This window comes from Branchiostoma lanceolatum, chromosome 2, assembly GCF_035083965.1.
Source record: "Branchiostoma lanceolatum isolate klBraLanc5 chromosome 2, klBraLanc5.hap2, whole genome shotgun sequence".
In the NCBI taxonomy this organism is placed as follows: domain Eukaryota; kingdom Metazoa; phylum Chordata; class Leptocardii; order Amphioxiformes; family Branchiostomatidae; genus Branchiostoma; species Branchiostoma lanceolatum.
This window is the reverse complement of record NC_089723.1, coordinates 37,038,532-37,057,625: the sequence shown is the minus strand read 5'-3', so window position 1 is coordinate 37,057,625 and position 19,094 is coordinate 37,038,532. Positions and strand designations below refer to the sequence as shown.

General features: G+C 39.9%; 1 protein-coding gene across 1 annotated transcript in view; it reads right to left on the bottom strand.

The window, feature by feature from the left end:
• The window catches only part of LOC136427036 (rho guanine nucleotide exchange factor 28-like), an 88,902-nt gene that overhangs the window by 33,866 nt on the left and 35,942 nt on the right, over window positions 1-19,094 (bottom strand). Inside the window, exons 20-31 of the mRNA XM_066415754.1 lie at window positions 18,071-18,127; window positions 16,776-16,913; window positions 13,549-13,604; window positions 12,702-12,793; window positions 12,175-12,298; window positions 11,294-11,367; window positions 8,282-8,321; window positions 7,207-7,271; window positions 5,654-5,754; window positions 5,204-5,236; window positions 2,480-2,566; window positions 335-378 (exon numbers count right to left, since the gene is read on the bottom strand). Of these exons, the coding sequence (XP_066271851.1) occupies window positions 335-378; window positions 2,480-2,566; window positions 5,204-5,236; window positions 5,654-5,754; window positions 7,207-7,271; window positions 8,282-8,321; window positions 11,294-11,367; window positions 12,175-12,298; window positions 12,702-12,793; window positions 13,549-13,604; window positions 16,776-16,913; window positions 18,071-18,127 (911 nt within the window). The remainder of the gene's footprint in view (window positions 1-334; window positions 379-2,479; window positions 2,567-5,203; window positions 5,237-5,653; window positions 5,755-7,206; window positions 7,272-8,281; window positions 8,322-11,293; window positions 11,368-12,174; window positions 12,299-12,701; window positions 12,794-13,548; window positions 13,605-16,775; window positions 16,914-18,070; window positions 18,128-19,094) is intronic.

Genomic DNA, 19,094 nt, shown 5'->3' with positions numbered 1-19,094 from the left:
GAAGTACAATGTTTACTCCACAGCCATTCATACATCAACTGTTCAAAGCCCTCAACTGTTAACAGTGTGAAGTACATGGTCTGTTTTAATTTTCATCAATCAGAAGTCAGATCGAAAATTTTAGGTCTCCCCGGCAGTGGTACACCAACAAAAAAAGCTAGGGTCGGCAGGTTTTTGCCAGGGTTGGTCGGGTAACCAGAGACACAACATTCACTTCCCTAGGCCTAATCGCTATGCATCAGGGCTTTCAACTTAAAAGAGACGTGGCCCACAGATCCAGTGATGCGTCCTTGCCATTACTGGGAAGCAGACAATTACTGTGGAAAGCACTCACCTTCATCTAACGACTCCAAAGAGGCAGAAATGGTGGCGTGGATACTGGAGAGGAAACAAACAAGACAAATTAGCATCATTGAAATTCAACTGTATCGGTATCTATATAGCCGGTTTAACCGACCTTCGACGTAACACACCAGCTTTGCAGGCACGCGGCACAGCAGCAGCTGGTTATATTACGCTGAACGACCTGTTGATATTTGTCTCGTTCTCATTTGAATGTACAAATTGCTGTCGCCAGCCTAAACGACTTGATATGAGCCAAATTAAGGGCACCATCGATACTTTCTTCACTTTCCCACAACACATATCATGTTTCACGAAAAATGCACCTCAAAATTACTTATGGGTTTTGACTTCGAAAAAGTTATGGCAATGAGTGGCCTAAAGAGTCACAAAAAACGGCTGTCGCCTGCGGAGACATGCAAAATTTAAAAAGCAGCCGAGAATGTAACAATTCAGTCCAGAGTTTGACCGGTTAACTGGTGAATCCAGCTACTGAGGCCCTCCGACAAATCACGTCAGATCGCTCCCGTCACTGTTCTTGTACGCTGTGCAAGGCGGTTTATGCCTGTCGCCCAAAACAGTAAGCTCCGTTACCGTTTGAAGTAAGACGTTCCTAACATTAAGATATGCCACATATAAGGTGCCAACCTGTCGTTTTTTTGACGACTTAAAGATTTTGGGTCTTTTAAAAGGAACAAATAAGAACTGTTTGCTATCAGTTGTGGACCACCTCCTCGAACAAATGACAGTACGGTAATGAATGTAATCTCCGTTACCATTGTTTGATGCTTTCTGTGTTGTTAACATGGCATGGTGTAGGAACGCTGCCCATTTTCTAAATGCCCGTTCATACGTCCTTTTAATGATAAAAGATGGAACGCAAAAGTGGAAATCCCTTTGAAGGAAAAGCCGAAGTTTTACAGTAGTAAGCTCCGTTACCGGTAACGGAGATTACACCTGTTGCGGAAAATACATAACCTGGCGCAGAACTTTTTGTAGTTGCGCACCATAAGGCAAAGGCGTTTGAACTAGAATAGAAAAGTATAGATTCAACTGAGAGAAAACCCCTGTAGGGTTATCATATTCCAATTTTCTACTCTTTCTTCCAGATTTTGTTTCCAAAGTTGAATTCATTTTAAACCTCAAGACAATATAAGTAATCTATAGCCTCTGATATGTTTGAAGAAGAAAAGAAATCAGAAGTCGATTAATTACAACTTGGCGACTTACGTCTGGTGATCACGCCTTTTGGCGACAGTATGTAATCTCCGTTACCGTTTTTCCGCGATTCCCTCTCCGTTTCAAATGCTTTACTGCTCCTAAGCAGTATTAGTTCGCAACATTGAATATCTTATAGATGTTGTAAAAGTTAAATTATTCGGATCAACGGAGGATCGAACGTTTTGCAAGAACTATCTGATTCCGTTTCTGTTAGATATCTCAAACAAGTCGAAATGCAAAGACAAATCCAGACAATATTAATCCTGAATGAAACAGTTATACAGCAATCGTCAGCACGCCGGCACTAAATTTGACAGACGTTTTACCAGAGATACTGACTCCTCAACTATAGGTTTTGAAGGCGATGTCACGACATGGAAGCTCCAAAATTGAAGTATCTTATTACTGATGCTCAACCGACAAAATTTTCCGCTGTTTTTCCGCAAAAATATGGGTAAACTCCAAGGACATCAAGGACAAGCTTAAAAATTTTCGGCAACTTCCCGTGATAAATTAGCTGTAATATTTTGGGGATCATAAAAGGAGATGTTCAGCTAAAAAATGAGGTAGCTTTGCTTGGAAAATGAGCTGATCAATTTTTCGACCCTAAAAATCGCTATTTTGTACATTTCATTGAGAACGAGCGATTTATCAAACATATTATCCAAATATAACACTATTTTACAGACAATCATGATGCTTGTTGACAATCCTGACGCTTGTAGGTAGATAGAAGTTCAAAACATTATGCTACATGTATGACCAATTTATTGCTAGAAATTAACAATTTGACTTTCTTAGAGTGCATTTATCAATAAGCACTAAATTTGAAACTTGAAAAATCGGCCCAAGCGCAACACACTGGTGCACCCTGATCTTGGAATAGCCGAAAGCAAAACGAACAAAAAAGACTCACTTTGTGATGGAGCCCCCATGGCTGGCTGGACGCCCCAACCTGCTCCCAGCCATCTCCGTGTCCTGGTCTTCTTCACTGATGGGCTTACTGTAGGGACAAGAGTGGGGACCATTTAACACACAGGGCTCAAAATATGATTATCAAATCTATCTTTAGGTATTTCATTTTATTGCAACACAGCAATACAGAGATACCCCAGGTAGCATTGCCATCTAACATAATGTAGTAGAACATTGACAATGTCATATAAAATAACGCCATGCATCAAAACTTTCATAATATGACATTGTCAAAGAATATATTGATGCACTTTTGTGCACCAAAATTGGGGCTGTGCACCTAACTTATGACTGTGGGAGCACCGAGATATTTGTGTAGGGTTATGCGTAGGCACGATTTAACACTAGTGTCAGAAAAATAAAAAACCTTTGTTGTATAACTTGCTTGGAATTTGGCTATAGCATTATTCTATATTCACTGAAAATTTTTAAAAGCTCGAAACTGCATTATTACGTTTTGCTGACACCCCATATATTCTATAGTCTGCTGTGCACCAAAATGTTCTCTATGCACCTAAAATTTCAGGTTAGGTGCACCAGTACACCTTTTTCCAACACTCAATTTCGAGCCCTGACACAACATCAAGAACACGTGATTGGTGCAGGCTTTTAACTTCACACCGGCAGGCCTAAGCCTCTCCAGTTAGGGAGGGACATTGCAATCTGGAAACAGGTAAATGTGGTGCACTGGAATTGAACTTTACACAGCATCCCTGTTTGCAGTGCCAGCTACAAAAATATTAGGGCTAGTCTACCAAATGCTGTCAAAAGTCAGATGTAGGCCACTTTTGAGTAATTAGTCATTACTTTGGCCATTCGTTGGCAAGTTGAACTTTTGATACCAAATATGCATCAATCCAATCGATCAATCAATTATATATCAAAGCAAATATCTGCCTTTTGCAAGTTAAAAAATGCAACAACAAAAAACGTTTCAAAAAGAAAGAAAACTAAAATCTCCCCCTCTTGTATGTAACTTGTCACACAAAGTGATAATTTCCAAGTGGCCAAGGTTTTTAAATAGATTCACAATAGGGGTATCAGGAACAAAAGAAGTAACGCTTGGAACCATTAATTCGACACCTTTACGCCAACGCACCATTTTATGTAAATCAACAAGCGGACTTAAGAGTATTTCGGTAATCATTGACTGTATCGTGTACGTTGTTTTTGCCGCAATTGCTACATGTGTGTAACTCTTCCAAATCATTGACATGTCTCGGAAAAATTACGTCTTCAACATAGGACCCGACATGACGGCGCCTTGCGTAATCTGTTCCAAACGAACCATTAATCCGACAGTATACAACAATGTCGCTGTGAACCGATAATTTCAATAGTCAGAACAACGGTTATTTCCCTATTTATCTGTCAACCAACGGCCACTTACACTAGTTACTACAGGCATCACATGTCACAGTCAGTACGCCGCTGATGCACTCACGATACTGCGGTCAAAATAAATAGTCCTGAAAAACATCGTCCTGCGGCAGACCCGTTCTTATGTTCCATTGCACTGTCGTGGCTATTATATTTTTCATAAACCTTGAGGTCTGATACTTAAGCCTGCTACAGCTTTCGAAATGCGAGTAACTAACGTTTGCTTGCACTACTGCCCGGTAAACAAAAATATATGCCAGGCGGAAACGGCCTGTACCAAGCGAACATCAATGCGGTAGAGGGGAGTACGACTCTCGTGTGTCGCTATCGTCTTAGCCGCTGTTGGGATGTATGTTTCGGAAATATGAAAATAACACTTGTCTTTTATAAAGAATGCAAAAGCTTTACTTTTGCATTAATTGCTGCCAAAATTCAATTATTCTATAGTATAACCTTGTCATTAGCATGCTAAACCCGTAGTGAGACGGTTGGTATGGTCTTCAATACCTGTTTGCACTAGCTTGCACGTGGCTCCGGACTTTTACATTTGAAAATAGGGGAAAATAGAAAGAGTAGTTAATTTGTTGACGTCGGTTACTATTTCAAATTGCTGATGACCTGTCAACACTTATTGGACATGTCTATTTAATAATCCAAGACAGGAAAGGGGGAAAATGAATAAATGAATAAATATAAATGATCTGCATCGTCTGCTATTGCTCACGTGATCACCCGTATGATTCTGGGAATATTCGAAATGGCGGTTTCCGAAGACGCGATCGCAAAGCCTCTGGATAATTCGCGCTTTGTTTGGATCAAGGACAAAACTAGACTTATTTGCTGTTATTGACGGACATATTGTTTATTCCTCTTTTGATCGATACAAGTATAGATATGTAATGTGATGATATGAAGAAGAAAATGTCGACATTATGACGGTGTGTTGCCGCTGCTCCCTCTCCCATGACATACGTAACGTTAAAACAAACGGTTAGTAAATTGACGACCTCGTCATTGCAAAGTTTGATCTTCATGAACTTACGACTGTACCTTTTTGACATCAGTACTTAACTCGTATTGGAATGCAATTAACAGTTTTTGCATCAACCTGCTGAATCTTGATTGGCAAGCCAATACTTAAAAGTGTCGAATTAAAAGGGTGTCGAATTAATGGTTCCTAGCGTTATTGGTGATTTAAAAAAATCAATACTGTGCAATGAAAACCTTTCACCAGTAACATCAATATGACCTTGGGAGTTACCCAGCTGAGGTCAGGTGGACTTACTCTATGGAAGGTTTCCAGAACTGAAGGGGCCAGCTGCCATAGCAGCAGGGGGAGGGCAGCAGGAAGAAGAAACAGCGGCTGGTTAGTCTAATCTACCCACTCCCTTTTCATAAATTCAAGTCACCACAGTTTTACCCAATACTAAAAGCGATTGTTCGAAATATGATGATAAACGCTTACAGCTGTTAACCTTTTGTTCATGGTTCACATTTGATTTAGTTAATATATAGTAACTTCTGTATTATATCATCATTACATGACTCATATGTTATACATGTAATTATAGTAACTAAATCAAATGTGAACCATGTTTTTTCTATTTTCAGAGGCATTCAACGAAAGGCTAGCACAGCTGATCTGATTCAGAAACATAATCCTTAAAGCTTACAGAAAAAATGATCTATGAAATGCATCCTCCAAATCACACAACAAAGAAAAAAAGCAATGTACCTGTTTATTGGAGTCTGGAAGGCGGGTTTGTTGGACATGGTGCTGCTGCCATGGCTGTACCCCCTCACCATGCCAGCTGGGAGGTTGTGGTGTCCAGCATACTGTAGGAGGGAGAAGGGGACACTCAGTAAACATACACATGCGAGTTACATGTACAGTACTAACGGTGCTGCTGCCATGGCTGTACCCCCTCACCATGCCAGCTGGGAGGTTGTGATGACCAGCATACTGTAGGAGGGAAAAGGGGACACTCAGTAAACATACACATGCGAGTTACAGTACTAATAGTACTGCTGCCATGGCTGTACCCCCTCACCATGCCAGCTGGGAGGTTGTGATGACCAACATACTGTAGGAGGGAGAAGGGGACACTCAGTAAGCATACACATGCGAGCTACAGTACTGTACTAACGGTGCTGCTGCCATGGCTGTACCCCCTCACCATGCCAGCTGGGAGGTTGTGATGGCCAACATACTGTAGGAGGGAGAAGGGGACACTCAGTAAACATACACATGCGAGCTACAGTTTTAAAGTGTAATAGTACTAGTGCTGCTAGCAAAAGTAGGATTTAAGTAATAGACTATTTTCATTAACAGTATTTACCATGAATTATAAAACCCTGCTAAACTATGAAATATAGCCTGTCACTGTTAGTGTTAGTGTGTGCCTGGCTTAACATAAATACAACAGACCTCCATTATCTTGACACCTGTTACAGTAAGGCACCTGTTACCCTAGGTATGGCCCAACCTGATCTGAATGATGACTGTGCCCTCCCACTGCCTATTCAAAGCTCCCTCCCACACAATTCAGTGGGCATCCAGACACATTGTATTACCCATCACTATCAGTATGACTATCTAATTTCTTTTTTCAAAATATCAGAGTAACAAGAAACAAAAAATGGCAGTAAAAAAGTTACCACATCATATACGTGGTTTGGAAACTCGTCCACTTCAAAAAAAAGGGGACGAAAAAAAGGACAGGCTAGACTCAAAGGAAAGGTTATCCTAACTGCTTGGCAGCTTAGACTTGCCACTCCTTACTAACCCTACATGTGCTGCCATTCAGACACAAAGGGTTTTTTGGGCTGTAACAAATTAAGTAAGCAACACACACAATACGCATCAATTGTGAGTCACTGGCCCACATAACGACCCTTCAGATAGACTAAAAACAAATTTAAATGAATATTATGAATTTCTGTAAACAGTGGCCAACAGGATAATTTTTTTCCCTAAAAATACAGAGTCCAGAACAAGTGATATCAAAACAGGAACTTCCACTGCAGTACTGTAGAAAGCCGCTGGGAGGCCTATCATCAAATTCAAGTTTGCTTTCCAGACCCCTATCCAGTACCAAATATCACAAACTTAAGATCCAACCACAGTATCTCGAGTTGTGCTGTCTGTAACATGCATACACAAACACACACACAGGCACCTAAAATAGCCAAGGTGCTACGAAATCAGGGTACAGTACATTGTATTGCAGTTGTAATTATATTCTACAGTCTGAAGAGTCCATAGACAGTACTGTCAGTTGCACTTACCCTCTTGTTCCCAGTGATGATCTCTGACCTGGGTCGCTCCCTCCCTCCTGAGTACGGGTACGGAGCTAAACAAATAAACGCAAAAAACACCATTTTATATATCATGTATCGCATTATTCAATATTCATCACTATTTCTCACATAAACATGTATTTGCGAGACCAATTACGTGCACAAATACACCTGCATTTCGGTACATACATCTACAGTAACTGTAACGGCACTGAACCTTAATCCGACGCAACCTTAATCCGACATTTTTCAGTACTCCCCTGTAAGTTAAGACCTGGCGCTAATATGCAAAATCTTTTGATTGCTTCTAAAGTACAGTAAAGTAGGCAACATAAAAAATGTGCATTGGTAAGGTTCTGAAGAAAACATGTTCTGGTGGGAAGGTCAGGAAAACTTGACATGTTTTTATAATGTAAGGCATGTCGTGGGAGGAGAGCAGCCATAAGATTTTTAGGACGATGGTTGATGACCAGTTCACGGCAGTTGACAATTGTGTCGACAGTGATATGGTGTGTCTATTTTACCTCAGTGTAACTGGCTTTTGGTTGACGGATAGATTGACAAACAGCTTTAATTGTATAGAGCAATATCAAGGATAAACAAATTCACTATTTTATTGTGTCGGATTAAGGTTCTATTTGGAACATAATTCCCAAGGGACTTCGTTATGAGTGATGCTATTTTCAAGCCTTGTTTTCCAGCCACAGCTCAATAATAAGAATAATACATGAATTGTGCAGTAATGACTGGGGAAGTGCTTCACATAATGCACCCAACAGTTACTGAAATACTCACAAGGTCGCTTGTTGATTTATGATTCTGCGCTGCATTTTCTCAAAAGTGTCGGATTAAGGTTCAGTGCCGTTAACACAATGCTCTTTAGATCCAGTCCCATAAAGACACAACAGAAATGATTAAATTTTCGAAGAAATCAAAGGTGGTAATTTCGTTCATATACAAATGACACTGCTATATATGTTATGGATACAGTTAAGTCACTTAAACTTAAAGCAGGAAATGAGAGCACTTCACATCACACATAAAAATAAGTGTGCAAACATACGGGGTAGTCCTGTATTGCTGGGCTTTGACGGCAGGTTTTTCTGTATGGGAAAAATAGAAAACAACATCAGAACACTATCCTACAATCATTAAGCAAGTACTAAAACATCAAGTGTCATATACAGCCAAACCTGCACAAGTGTCCACTTCTACATATTAAGGACCACCTGGTCACTGTGATCACTATTTTGATGGTGGCCCCTTAGCTAATTATTCTCATTGATAAGCATTTAGAATCATGTCTATAGTGACCATCTGTCCACATAGACCAGATTCTATCAGGCCCCTGGGTGGTCTTCTTTGGCAGATTTGATTGTACATTACATATTACTGCAGTTACAGTAGGTAATATAACTGAGGGGTCTTATACCAAGATGTAAGGAGACATTGTACTTAAACCACACTCCCAAAAATCTCCAGGTCAAAACATTCCTCCAAGCTGCTATTATATCCTTCCGATAATCACCTGGAATTGTGAGCGACTTTTCTGATAAAGACACGCCTTTCTCACAACAACCACCTGAAATGCCCATCCCTACCTCCTCAGACAATAACACTGTACAGTTTATGCCTTTGGGCCATTATCTCGTAATCTATGTCAACAAAAAGTAGTCGTGATTTCTTGATGTCCAGGGCGCATTGCTCAGGTGGCTAATATGTAACTTCCTGTTGGTGCATGTAACAATGTACCTGGATTGGGGGGAGGGAAAAAACCGAAGGCTGCCCTTTTGTTTATGTTGCATTCCACGCATAGTTTCCACAGATATTTCAGTACAGTCAAACCTGTACGAGTGACCACCTCTACATGTACAGTCACAGAAGACCACCTGACTTTTTGGTGGTCCCTTAGTTATTTATCCCATTGACACAAGCACTTTTTTTTTTTTTTATGCACCACCACCGGCCCGCTTAGCTGTGCACCAATCCTCCCTGGACGAGATGCCCCACTGGGGTTTTGTCCAGTATGATTAAGATTAAGATTAAGCACTAACTTACTGATTAAGAATCATGTCCATAGTGACCACATGTCCACATAGATCAGATTCTATCGGTCCTCTGGGTGGTCTTCTTGAGCAGGTTTGACTGTATATCTTGAAATGTTTGCTGTGGTTTTATTTTCGTGGTGACACCACGAATATACCTTTCCATTGTATTACTACAGTGCAATACAAAATTGTTTTCACTGCGAATTCAAAGCAATGTAAAAATCTCCTTTCTTCTCCTAATAGTATTGCAAAGAAGCTGCAAATATGAATGAATCTACAGTAACTGTAGATATGAAACCAACTGTGACTTTCCAATTGTGGTAGAACAAAACGGTTAACCATCAAACTGTTGTATGTTTAAACCAAGTCAATGTTTTAGTTGTGCTGGATTTACTGTTACAGCAGAGAAAATTATGATTTTTTGATGCAGTACACATTCAAATAAACACAAACCAACAAAAAAAATATTTTTTAGCCAAATGCAAATACTGCATACAAATGAATGTCCTAGTTCAGGCGACATTTGAGGGGTAGGAATTTGCCTCATGCACAAGCATATAGGGGCTTGGATATTAGTCTGCCAGGTGTACCAGTTGTTGTACCTATCATTTCACATACAAAGTGCCATACAGTCATGTATTTTCCATGATCAATAAAGAAGCAAATATTTCCTTATAGAATAGTAAAAAAATTAGAATACTGAGTTCTAGAAAGTGGCTCAAATAATAAATAATATTATGTAACATTTTGTGGTATGTAATTTTCTTTTGCACACAATGCATGTACTAGGTTAATTGCACTTTGTGGTATGCATGTTATGCTGTTACCCCAAACAACCTTTGACCAGAAAGCCACAATAATCAATTATAGGACTTGTTGCTTACCTGGCCAGATACAATACAAACATTTTGTTTTTCTGTAAATGAACATGTATGTACCAAATGAATGAACTCACACCTGTTACCATACTAAGACCATATTGTACCATCCTGACCTTAGTTAGTACACATATTATTTTTTTCAAATTTCAAAATTGACAGAGTCAAGGATATTTTTCACCTGAAAATGATTGAACCCTTTTGCCCTATAAAATTGAACGGGGCTCTAAAAATCATGCAGTGATCAAGAGGATACATCTCATATTGCTGCTGAAAGTGTACTTTGGAGCTCGCAGAATATTTTCCTGTATGATACCAGGTTCATACCTTCTTTGCCCCCCTCCCCACAGTAATACACAGGATACCTGTGCTATCGACTGTTCTTATCATGAACTTTGGCTGTGATATCACAATGCTTCCTGTTTACTGAGTCAACACTACATGCAAACTGTGGCGGTCACTCATTCTTTAGAATAGAAAATCTAGACTACAGTAGCATTACAAATTTGCCTTGAATTATGATATTTCATTTCATTAATGTTTGGCTATAAAAACAAGGCTGTAGCAAAGCTGCACTGTGCTACGTTGTATCAGCTATTAAAAAAAGCATTACGCTTCCAGTTCGACTCAAGAGAGTCAGAGATTTCAATAAACCATAATATAACGTTTTTAGAGCTCTTACTCTTAGACCTAGTCCTATTAATTGCTCAACACAGAAATTGTTTAGTAGAAAAGCAATGTACATCTAACTTGTCTAAGGCAAATACCAATTGAAGCTGGTGTGTTACACCAAAGGGTGGTTATACCAGCAGATACAGAAGCTTGAATGTGTGTTACACCAAAGGGTGGTTATATTGGCTATACAGATACATGACTAATTGTACATGACAGAAGCTAGTGTGTTCTGCCGAAGGGCAGTTACCGGTATACCAGCTATACAGATACAGACACAGAAGCTGGTGTGTTACACCAAAGGGTGGTTATACTGGCTACCAGGTATACGTACAGAAGCTGGTGTGCTATGCTGAAGGGCAGTTATACCAGCTATACAGATACAGACACAGAAGCTGGTGTGTTACACCAAAGGGTGGTTATACCAGCTATACAGATACAGAATCTGATATTATAGAATTAATCCAAAATTCTTACCTTGCTTTTGCCAGCCTTTGGACAAGGAGGTACTGAGCTCTGGCAGTTACTCTCATGGACATTAATGGAACAGTCTGAAAGCGAGAGCAGCGTTACATTTCTCCGTGAGCCGCATGACAACCAGCCAGGGAATACCCATAACGACTGCATTAAATGGGTTCTTCAATGCATAAATTTCACCGGGGCCAGCTCAATGCAATCACTTGTAGTGTTTTCAACACATAACAACAGCTTGATATTACATTATGTATTTAATATACAACTGGTCAAATGGTTTATGCATGTCCAGCTCTTTATCCAAACTATTAGAACTGGCACACTTATAGTCCTCTATCAGTATCTATAAATTTGAATATATAATACACTACATCTGACCTTCCTCCTACAAAAATGTAAGTACTAGGTCATAATGATGTAAAATATTTAATAATTATTTCTATATCATGATACAGCATGTTATAAAACATATGTACAATGTGTACATTACACTGGTAGTCAAGGTAATGTCATCAAAACATCATATCTAATTATGTGTGACCTGGAACAATGATAATAGTCTAAGAGCAACCAATAGCCCCGCCCACCTGTCGAAATGTAGAAAATTAATGCACAATAAAAACATGAAAATGCAAATATTTGACAGAAATCCAGCCGCTCTCTGATTGGTTGAACAACTAACTGCCATGCTATCATTGGTTGGACTGCTAATTATGAAGAACAGTTTCAGTCTAATCATCAAGATTGCTGATTCATACATTCATTGCAATAAAACCAGTAGGTATCCATCTGAGCAATGAGGCTGTTGTTACTGTACAGTAATGCCTTTTAACGTGATTGAGAGAATTCAAGGGGACGAAAACAATGAAGAAGTTCTGACTCACTCTGACACTGCAGTGCAGGCTTGTTGGCCAAAGTTTTCGCACAGATGTCGCAGACGGTGGAGTTGGAGAAGCTGATGTGCACAAACTGGTGGGTGCTGGCGGACTCCTTATCCTTTCCTTTGGACTACATTGGAAGGAAAATACTTGTGAGGATGATATAGAAAGGTGCAAATTTAAAGTGTCAATCAAACCTGCCTGCAGTGACCTGACTGAAGGACCTTATACTATGTAGAAAATGGTATCCGTAGCCAGGTGGTCTAAATGCTTCTGTCAATGGGAGAAATTATCTAAGGGACCATCAAAAACTGATCACACCAGCACAATGGTAATCAGGAAGTGCATTTAAGACCAGAGTATAAGCAAGATTAAGCATTATTGACTATTCTACGACACATATTGAACATATTTTCTGTCTACGAAGAGCTAAAATGTTTGCAATGTCATCAGTTGCACTTATCAGTAGTAAATCATTCAATACCACTTTTAAAAAATGCTATGTGGAGTTCTTGAAATGTAATCTGACAAACCTTTGACTTGTATCTGGCACTGGAGAAGATGAAACTGAATCTTCTTCGGACTGACTTCTCCTTGTCTTCCGCCTTCAACGACGCCACGCCACCTGGGGATCAACAACAATTTGTTTGTTTGTTTCTTTGTTTTGCATAGCTGGTAAACACCCTTTGGGTGCAACACACCAGTTTTGTACAGTACAGGTGTAAAGCATTTAGCTGCATAACCAGTGCATAACTGTTTAGTGACTGTTGACGATATCTTTTCAACTACACAATCATGCATTATGACAATGCTAAAAACATGTTCTGAACAGACACCAGACTTATTCTTTAACTTAGTTGCATGTGTGTGTCACTGAGATATTTTAGATGACTGGTAGACCATACTATTTAGGGCATACATGTATATTCAAGATGTCCATCTGAGTCCCGTATGACATTATCTTTTGTCTTAGGTAAAGTTTGCGACCGAAGATGTAATTTTTCGGTTCAATAACAAGGCTGTACAAAGGTGGGTCAAAGTGGAAAACACCTTCTTTCCCGTAAACCTTACCTATCGCAAACCGAATACGGATCTCATACGGTCTTGAATATACGCACAAGTGTGAAGCAAGCATTTCCAATTTTAACACAAGTGGTGAGACATTTGCATAGTAGCAGACAAAGCAAAGTTTGAGGTCTTCAAAAAGTGACACAAACCAATACAAAACTTACCAGCAGTGCACACAGTGGCAGAACTAGACGGTGCTCATAAAACCCACAGCTATTGATTCAAGGTACAAGGCAAAGGCAGACTCTGTCAATGATTAACACGATTGTTCCTCACAATGGCTTCACGTATGGAAGGTGTAAAACGACCTACCTGGGACAGGTTTGCCCCCTCGGTTGGACTCCTCATCACTCTCGAAGTTAGAAGGGCTGAAAAAAAGCGTCACACGACATTTAGATGAGTAGGAAAGAGCAGAGGCCTTTACTTGTTACACTGAGTTGAATGGAATGACTCATCAGGGGGGAAAGTCCAAATGTTAAGGTTGGGGTCATGACCGGTAAACTGTGTTATGGTGACTGTGGTAGTTAATCAGCGACACAAGGTGTTGATTGTGTAAACTGTTCAAATCGTTATTTTTGCTTCATGTCAATTAATTCAACAGCAGTACAGCCTTTATACCCCTTTCCACTAAAGGCTGAAACCACTGACCAAAGATATGACACTGAACTTTCACTCAACTACAATGAACTAGTAAGGTATAAAGAGCCAGAAGTGGTGGTTGATGTGAACACAAGGTGTGGACTGTGTAAACTGTTCAAGTTGTTATTTTTTGCTTTCTGTCAATAATGTAAACATCCGTTCAGTTTAATGGTGCATGCTCTTAATGGATGGTTGTGTTCACTTTGGTAGCAGCAGAGAAAATATACAGGAAATGAAGGAAAGAAAAATGTTAGACCTTTAAAGAAAAGAAACTGGAGAATCCGGAAGTAGAATGTATTATAAGCTTGTTGATATTGACAGCAAAGAATATGATAAGAATGAAGCAACTGTGAGTTAGCACTATTCTAGATACCAGTCACTTGAGAGTTATGGTTAGAGAGAAGTTCAACTAATGTTACTTGTATAACACATTGTCAATAATATTCAATACAGGATAAACATTTGGCATTCAAACCAACTACATTGCGCAGTCTGTGGACTTTGACTTCAAAGTTAAGTATAGGTAGGACAACAAGCAGGGCCTAGAAAAAAATGCAATTTTTATGTTGTTCGCTTATTCTTAGCAATTCGTAAGAAGTCAATGATAAACTTAAATGTTAAGCAAAAAACAAATCACACCAGTTACATAGAATAAGCATTCTACACAACAGTATATTTAACTATTATTCACAAATCAACACTAAATGTAACTCTAACTCTAAGCAGTAGTTAAAAACTGAACTATAAATGGAATATACAAGCCTGATGGTTAAGTTTGTAAAATCATGCTTTCAAACAAAATTAAACAAAAAAACAGTATGACATATTATTTTCAGGACCCATGCCTGTTTAAAATGTTTGCCATATTATTAAATACAGGTATGGATACCTGGCCTGGTATCCGTCCGTATTATAGCTACAGAGTCTCTTTCAGCCTCTCAGCAAATAGTGGAGCGAATAAAAGAGACTTGGCGGCTATACATTTCTTTAATATGACAGGGATGGATACTACTGCATATGGTTAGCACACTAGTAGGTTCTGTGGTCAGTTTTTCTCAGATTCATGCACCAAAGTCTTTGGTCAAGAACAAATACTATGTTTAGGATTATGTACGTTGTTAAAATGGACACTTAATTTGACGGACAGGCTAGTACTACGGCCTCTCCTAACCTGTTCTCATAGAACCCTGAATCCCTATTGGTGAAAGCGGCGGGCAGGGAACACCGACGTCGTTTCAGGTACGATTGAGGGACAGCGGGAGGGACACTGGGCTTTTCCTGAACGACCTTGGGCACGCTTTTGGTGCGATTGAGAGTTCGGACACAACAGCACAAACACAGAGAAAGGGCATATGAAAGGGAAAGAAAGGAAGCATATGAAATCAAATGACAGATGTGTTGGTGAAGAAAAAAAGCAACTCATCAATCAATCAATCAATCAATCGCACACTCAAACCAAAAGAAGGAAATTAAAGAGACAGACAATAACAAGCCATTGAACCATCTGTCTAGAGATGGTAATAATATTACCCTCTTATACATGTACTTATTGGTTCCATGGAAAATAGCATGGTTTCAATACTGGTAAGCATGAACCAAAAATGAAATTAATATCAAAATAAATACTACTGACTTATTCTGGCATTATAGCTAGCAAAGAAGTATAAGTAATGTCATAATGAAGGAAGAAAGGGGGGCACATGTAGAAGGGAGCAGCACAGAAAGAAACATGCTTGATCAAAGCAAGTCATGATCAGTTGTGAGAGCTCTGCATGTGACACATTCTTGCTGTTATCGGTGCACAATTGTCTGTTTTGCAAAAGTCTTTAAATCTGGACTAGACTGGAAACAGTGTCTCATTTTCAGAGCCGTACATATTTTCAATTGACTTACATGTACACGTACATGCAAATGATGATGACTGAACTCTTTAGAATGAACCAAGAAAAAAGTTACAATCATTCAATTTCATAAAACGGCAACAATCATCGACCAAAAATAACACCGACTGAATGATAAGCCAATGTCAAGAAGCCCTATCTACATGCCATTTTGTGTAGAGTATAATCTGCGGTTTTAATTGCACGTAATTCATAACCAGAACGCTAAAATTTAACGTACAACATTCTACGCAAGTATGGCACAATTTGAACCTGAATTTCGTGTAAAGCGAAGTCGCCCTTGCCAAACTGTTGTCTAATGTAGCATTAATGCCAGAAATACATACGCAGCACGAATGCTTGGTTAGTGCACACTGCCATGGTAATTTCATGGTAATCATGGCTGTCCAAATACCAGTCCCTAAATGTCCTAGCAGCCATGCCTTGGACCAAGGCTTGAACCAATTAGTTGGCATCTTTCCAGCATTAGTGCTTTCTGCCACGGCCTTTAGTCATGCTTGACCTATACATTAGCACCCTGCAACAGCTGGGGTTTTTGACAAGGGTGGACTGTAGTTTGGGGGCAGAGGGTTAATTTGGTGTGACCACCCCCACTGGCACCAGCCAGGGGAAAGGGTTTCCCCTTCCCCTTCAGTCCAAAAAGACTGGGTGATAAATGATGATTAATGGACAGGGGTGTATGCTGGCATTAATGCTCTGTTCCAAAGGGAGCAGAGGGAATCCAGCATTAATGCCCAATGTGCTCCGCTAAGGAGCGCATAGTGCGGCATTAATGCTACATTAGACAACAGTTTGGCAAGGGCGGACTACTGATTTCAATGAAGTCGCTTCTTTTATAAATTTAGCGTATAACAGTAACGGTATGCAAGATGCAGACCACTATCAAGCAGTTACACCAGCAACCAAATCTTAATTTTCCAGTGTGCGTTACAAACAGCAAGACGTACAATAGGTTAGCCGTCACAGCACCAACAGAGGAGAGACAGAAGCAATGCTTACTCTTTGATTAGCTCAGTGAGGGACATGCGAGCCTTGCGTTTGAAGCTGGACTGGTCCAGCAGTCGGTTCAGCTTTTCGTCCTCGTCCTCACTATCATCCCCATCCTCCTCTTCCGCATCTTTTCCACCCTCCTCCAACCTGGTCGGTGAAAAGTGTAGCGACCGTCAAGGGGTGGGAAGAACAGGACGTACGTACAAACCTCCTCCTTCCACTTCAACTTAAAAAACTTTTTTTTTCTGACAGTTTTTTCCTGAGCAATGGTGTTGCCACATATTACAATGATGAATCCAAATATACAATTAGTCATGTAGACTACAGTAACTGTAGTATCTGTTGTTATGAAAACTTTCTTTAGAATGCTTACTTTAAAAAAATGTTGTTGTTCAGAATGGATTAGAAAACGCCACACACTCAGATGGTATGGCATCTGCCTAGACTGTATTTCTACCTTGGCAGTCTTTTTCTTATTGTAGTGTCATCTCAGGGATTTGTACCAGACTATAAGCAAGAAAAAAAATTGAAGGTACAATCAGCAGAATGTAGACTTGAACAGGAAACAGGCATGCATAAAAGTGTAGGGGAGCATTGTCTTACTTTTCCCTAAAGTCTGAATACCATGCCAGTTCCTAAGACTGGGCTGTGTGCCTAATTGTACTTACTTAGCACAGACTAGAGTATACATATCTATGACAAGCTTCCCACAGTCCAACATACACATAGAAAGGACCCACACACTACATCCATGCAGAATGAAGCTCAGAGTGTAGATGTGTAGAGACCATAGTGTGCAAAGTCCTGACAATGGAAACTTAACAGCTAACTGTATCATTACAAAATTATATAGGGTAGACACATGCAGGGTACTGTTAGCATGCTGGCGTGGTCAGAAGGGGGAAACTTCATGTGACGATAGGAAGAACTGCTTCTCTGCAAATTGTTTCTTTGTTTTGCATAACCGGTAACTTTTTGTATAGTTACTGTATCTATACTTGCTGAGTAAGACCGGACAGTAAGGTTTGGTCCACTCACACCGGGAAGAACCCCTGCTCTTTTTTATTAGTGTCGTGGGATCTTTGATGGGATCTTTGACGTGCTCGAAGAACGGCTCTCTCCTCAAACACTGTATCCAGGTCTGTGCAAGAATTTGAACTAGGAGTTGTCAGTAACTGACTGAATGCTTTACATGTATGGAGAAACATTTTCCAGAGAAACGGTCCACTCTTAGTAACCTACAGGGTAAGCAGAAGGGATAGTGAAACCCAAATCAAACCGAGGAACACCGAGCGGCTACATACTCAAATTCCTGCAGAAACTCCTGCATTGTTAGCGAGCGCTTCTTCTCTATGATCGGCCTACAAATGAACCAAAATAAACATTTGCTGAACATGGTTGGCATCACCATGTATAATTGAAATTATAAATGATTTTATAGTCATATCAATTCAAAACATCACACGAGTGCGACCAACAAAAATATGTTTGTTGCTTGATTTAGTGTCTGCAAATCCCTGTTCAGCAAAAATCACCAAGACATCAAAGGACATGTTAATTAACATATTAGCCACCACAGAGTGAGTGCATACACTAAATACAGGTCTACTCCCAAGCGCTCATACATGCAAGAACATGATGTACACACATGTATGGCTTTGTACATGCAACTCAAGTTGGAAGACAGCACAGTATATGCCACAGAAAGCAGGAAAAATGTAAACATTCAACGGACTTTCCAAAATGAGGCAAAGCCTGGAATATTAGAATGGTTGCTGTTTAATTTTTTATCCCTTGTGGTCAATGGGAAATGTAGGGCCTTGTTACAGAATGGCAGATTAAATCCGAAGTTTTTAGTCATGCCTGGTGACAGCATGTACAGTTGTACCTGTACTACTGGGGTTTTGTCATGTTTAGTATAGCAGCACTTGGGACTCGGGATGCTGTCCCCTGCAAGATCACTATGGTATACAGTTTGTACATACAGTCAGTCAAATCTGTACTAGTAAGCACCTCTACATAAGAACCATCTTGTCAGTGTGGCCACTTTTAGGTGATCCCTTAGATATAATTTGTAGTGACCACTTGTCCAAATAGACCAGATTTTATTGGTCCCATGTGTGGTCTTCTTGGGCAGGCTTGACTGTAGATGTACCAGTCAGCCCTGGTATATATATAAGGTGGTCAAGGGTGGGGGAGGGGGTTACTTATTCTGTAAGATGATTATTATACGCTTAGCCTAATAGTTTGTACAATATAGCTGAACCAGCCAGCCCTATTATAGATATAAGGGGGTCAAGGGTGGGGGTGCTTATCATTCTGTGTAAG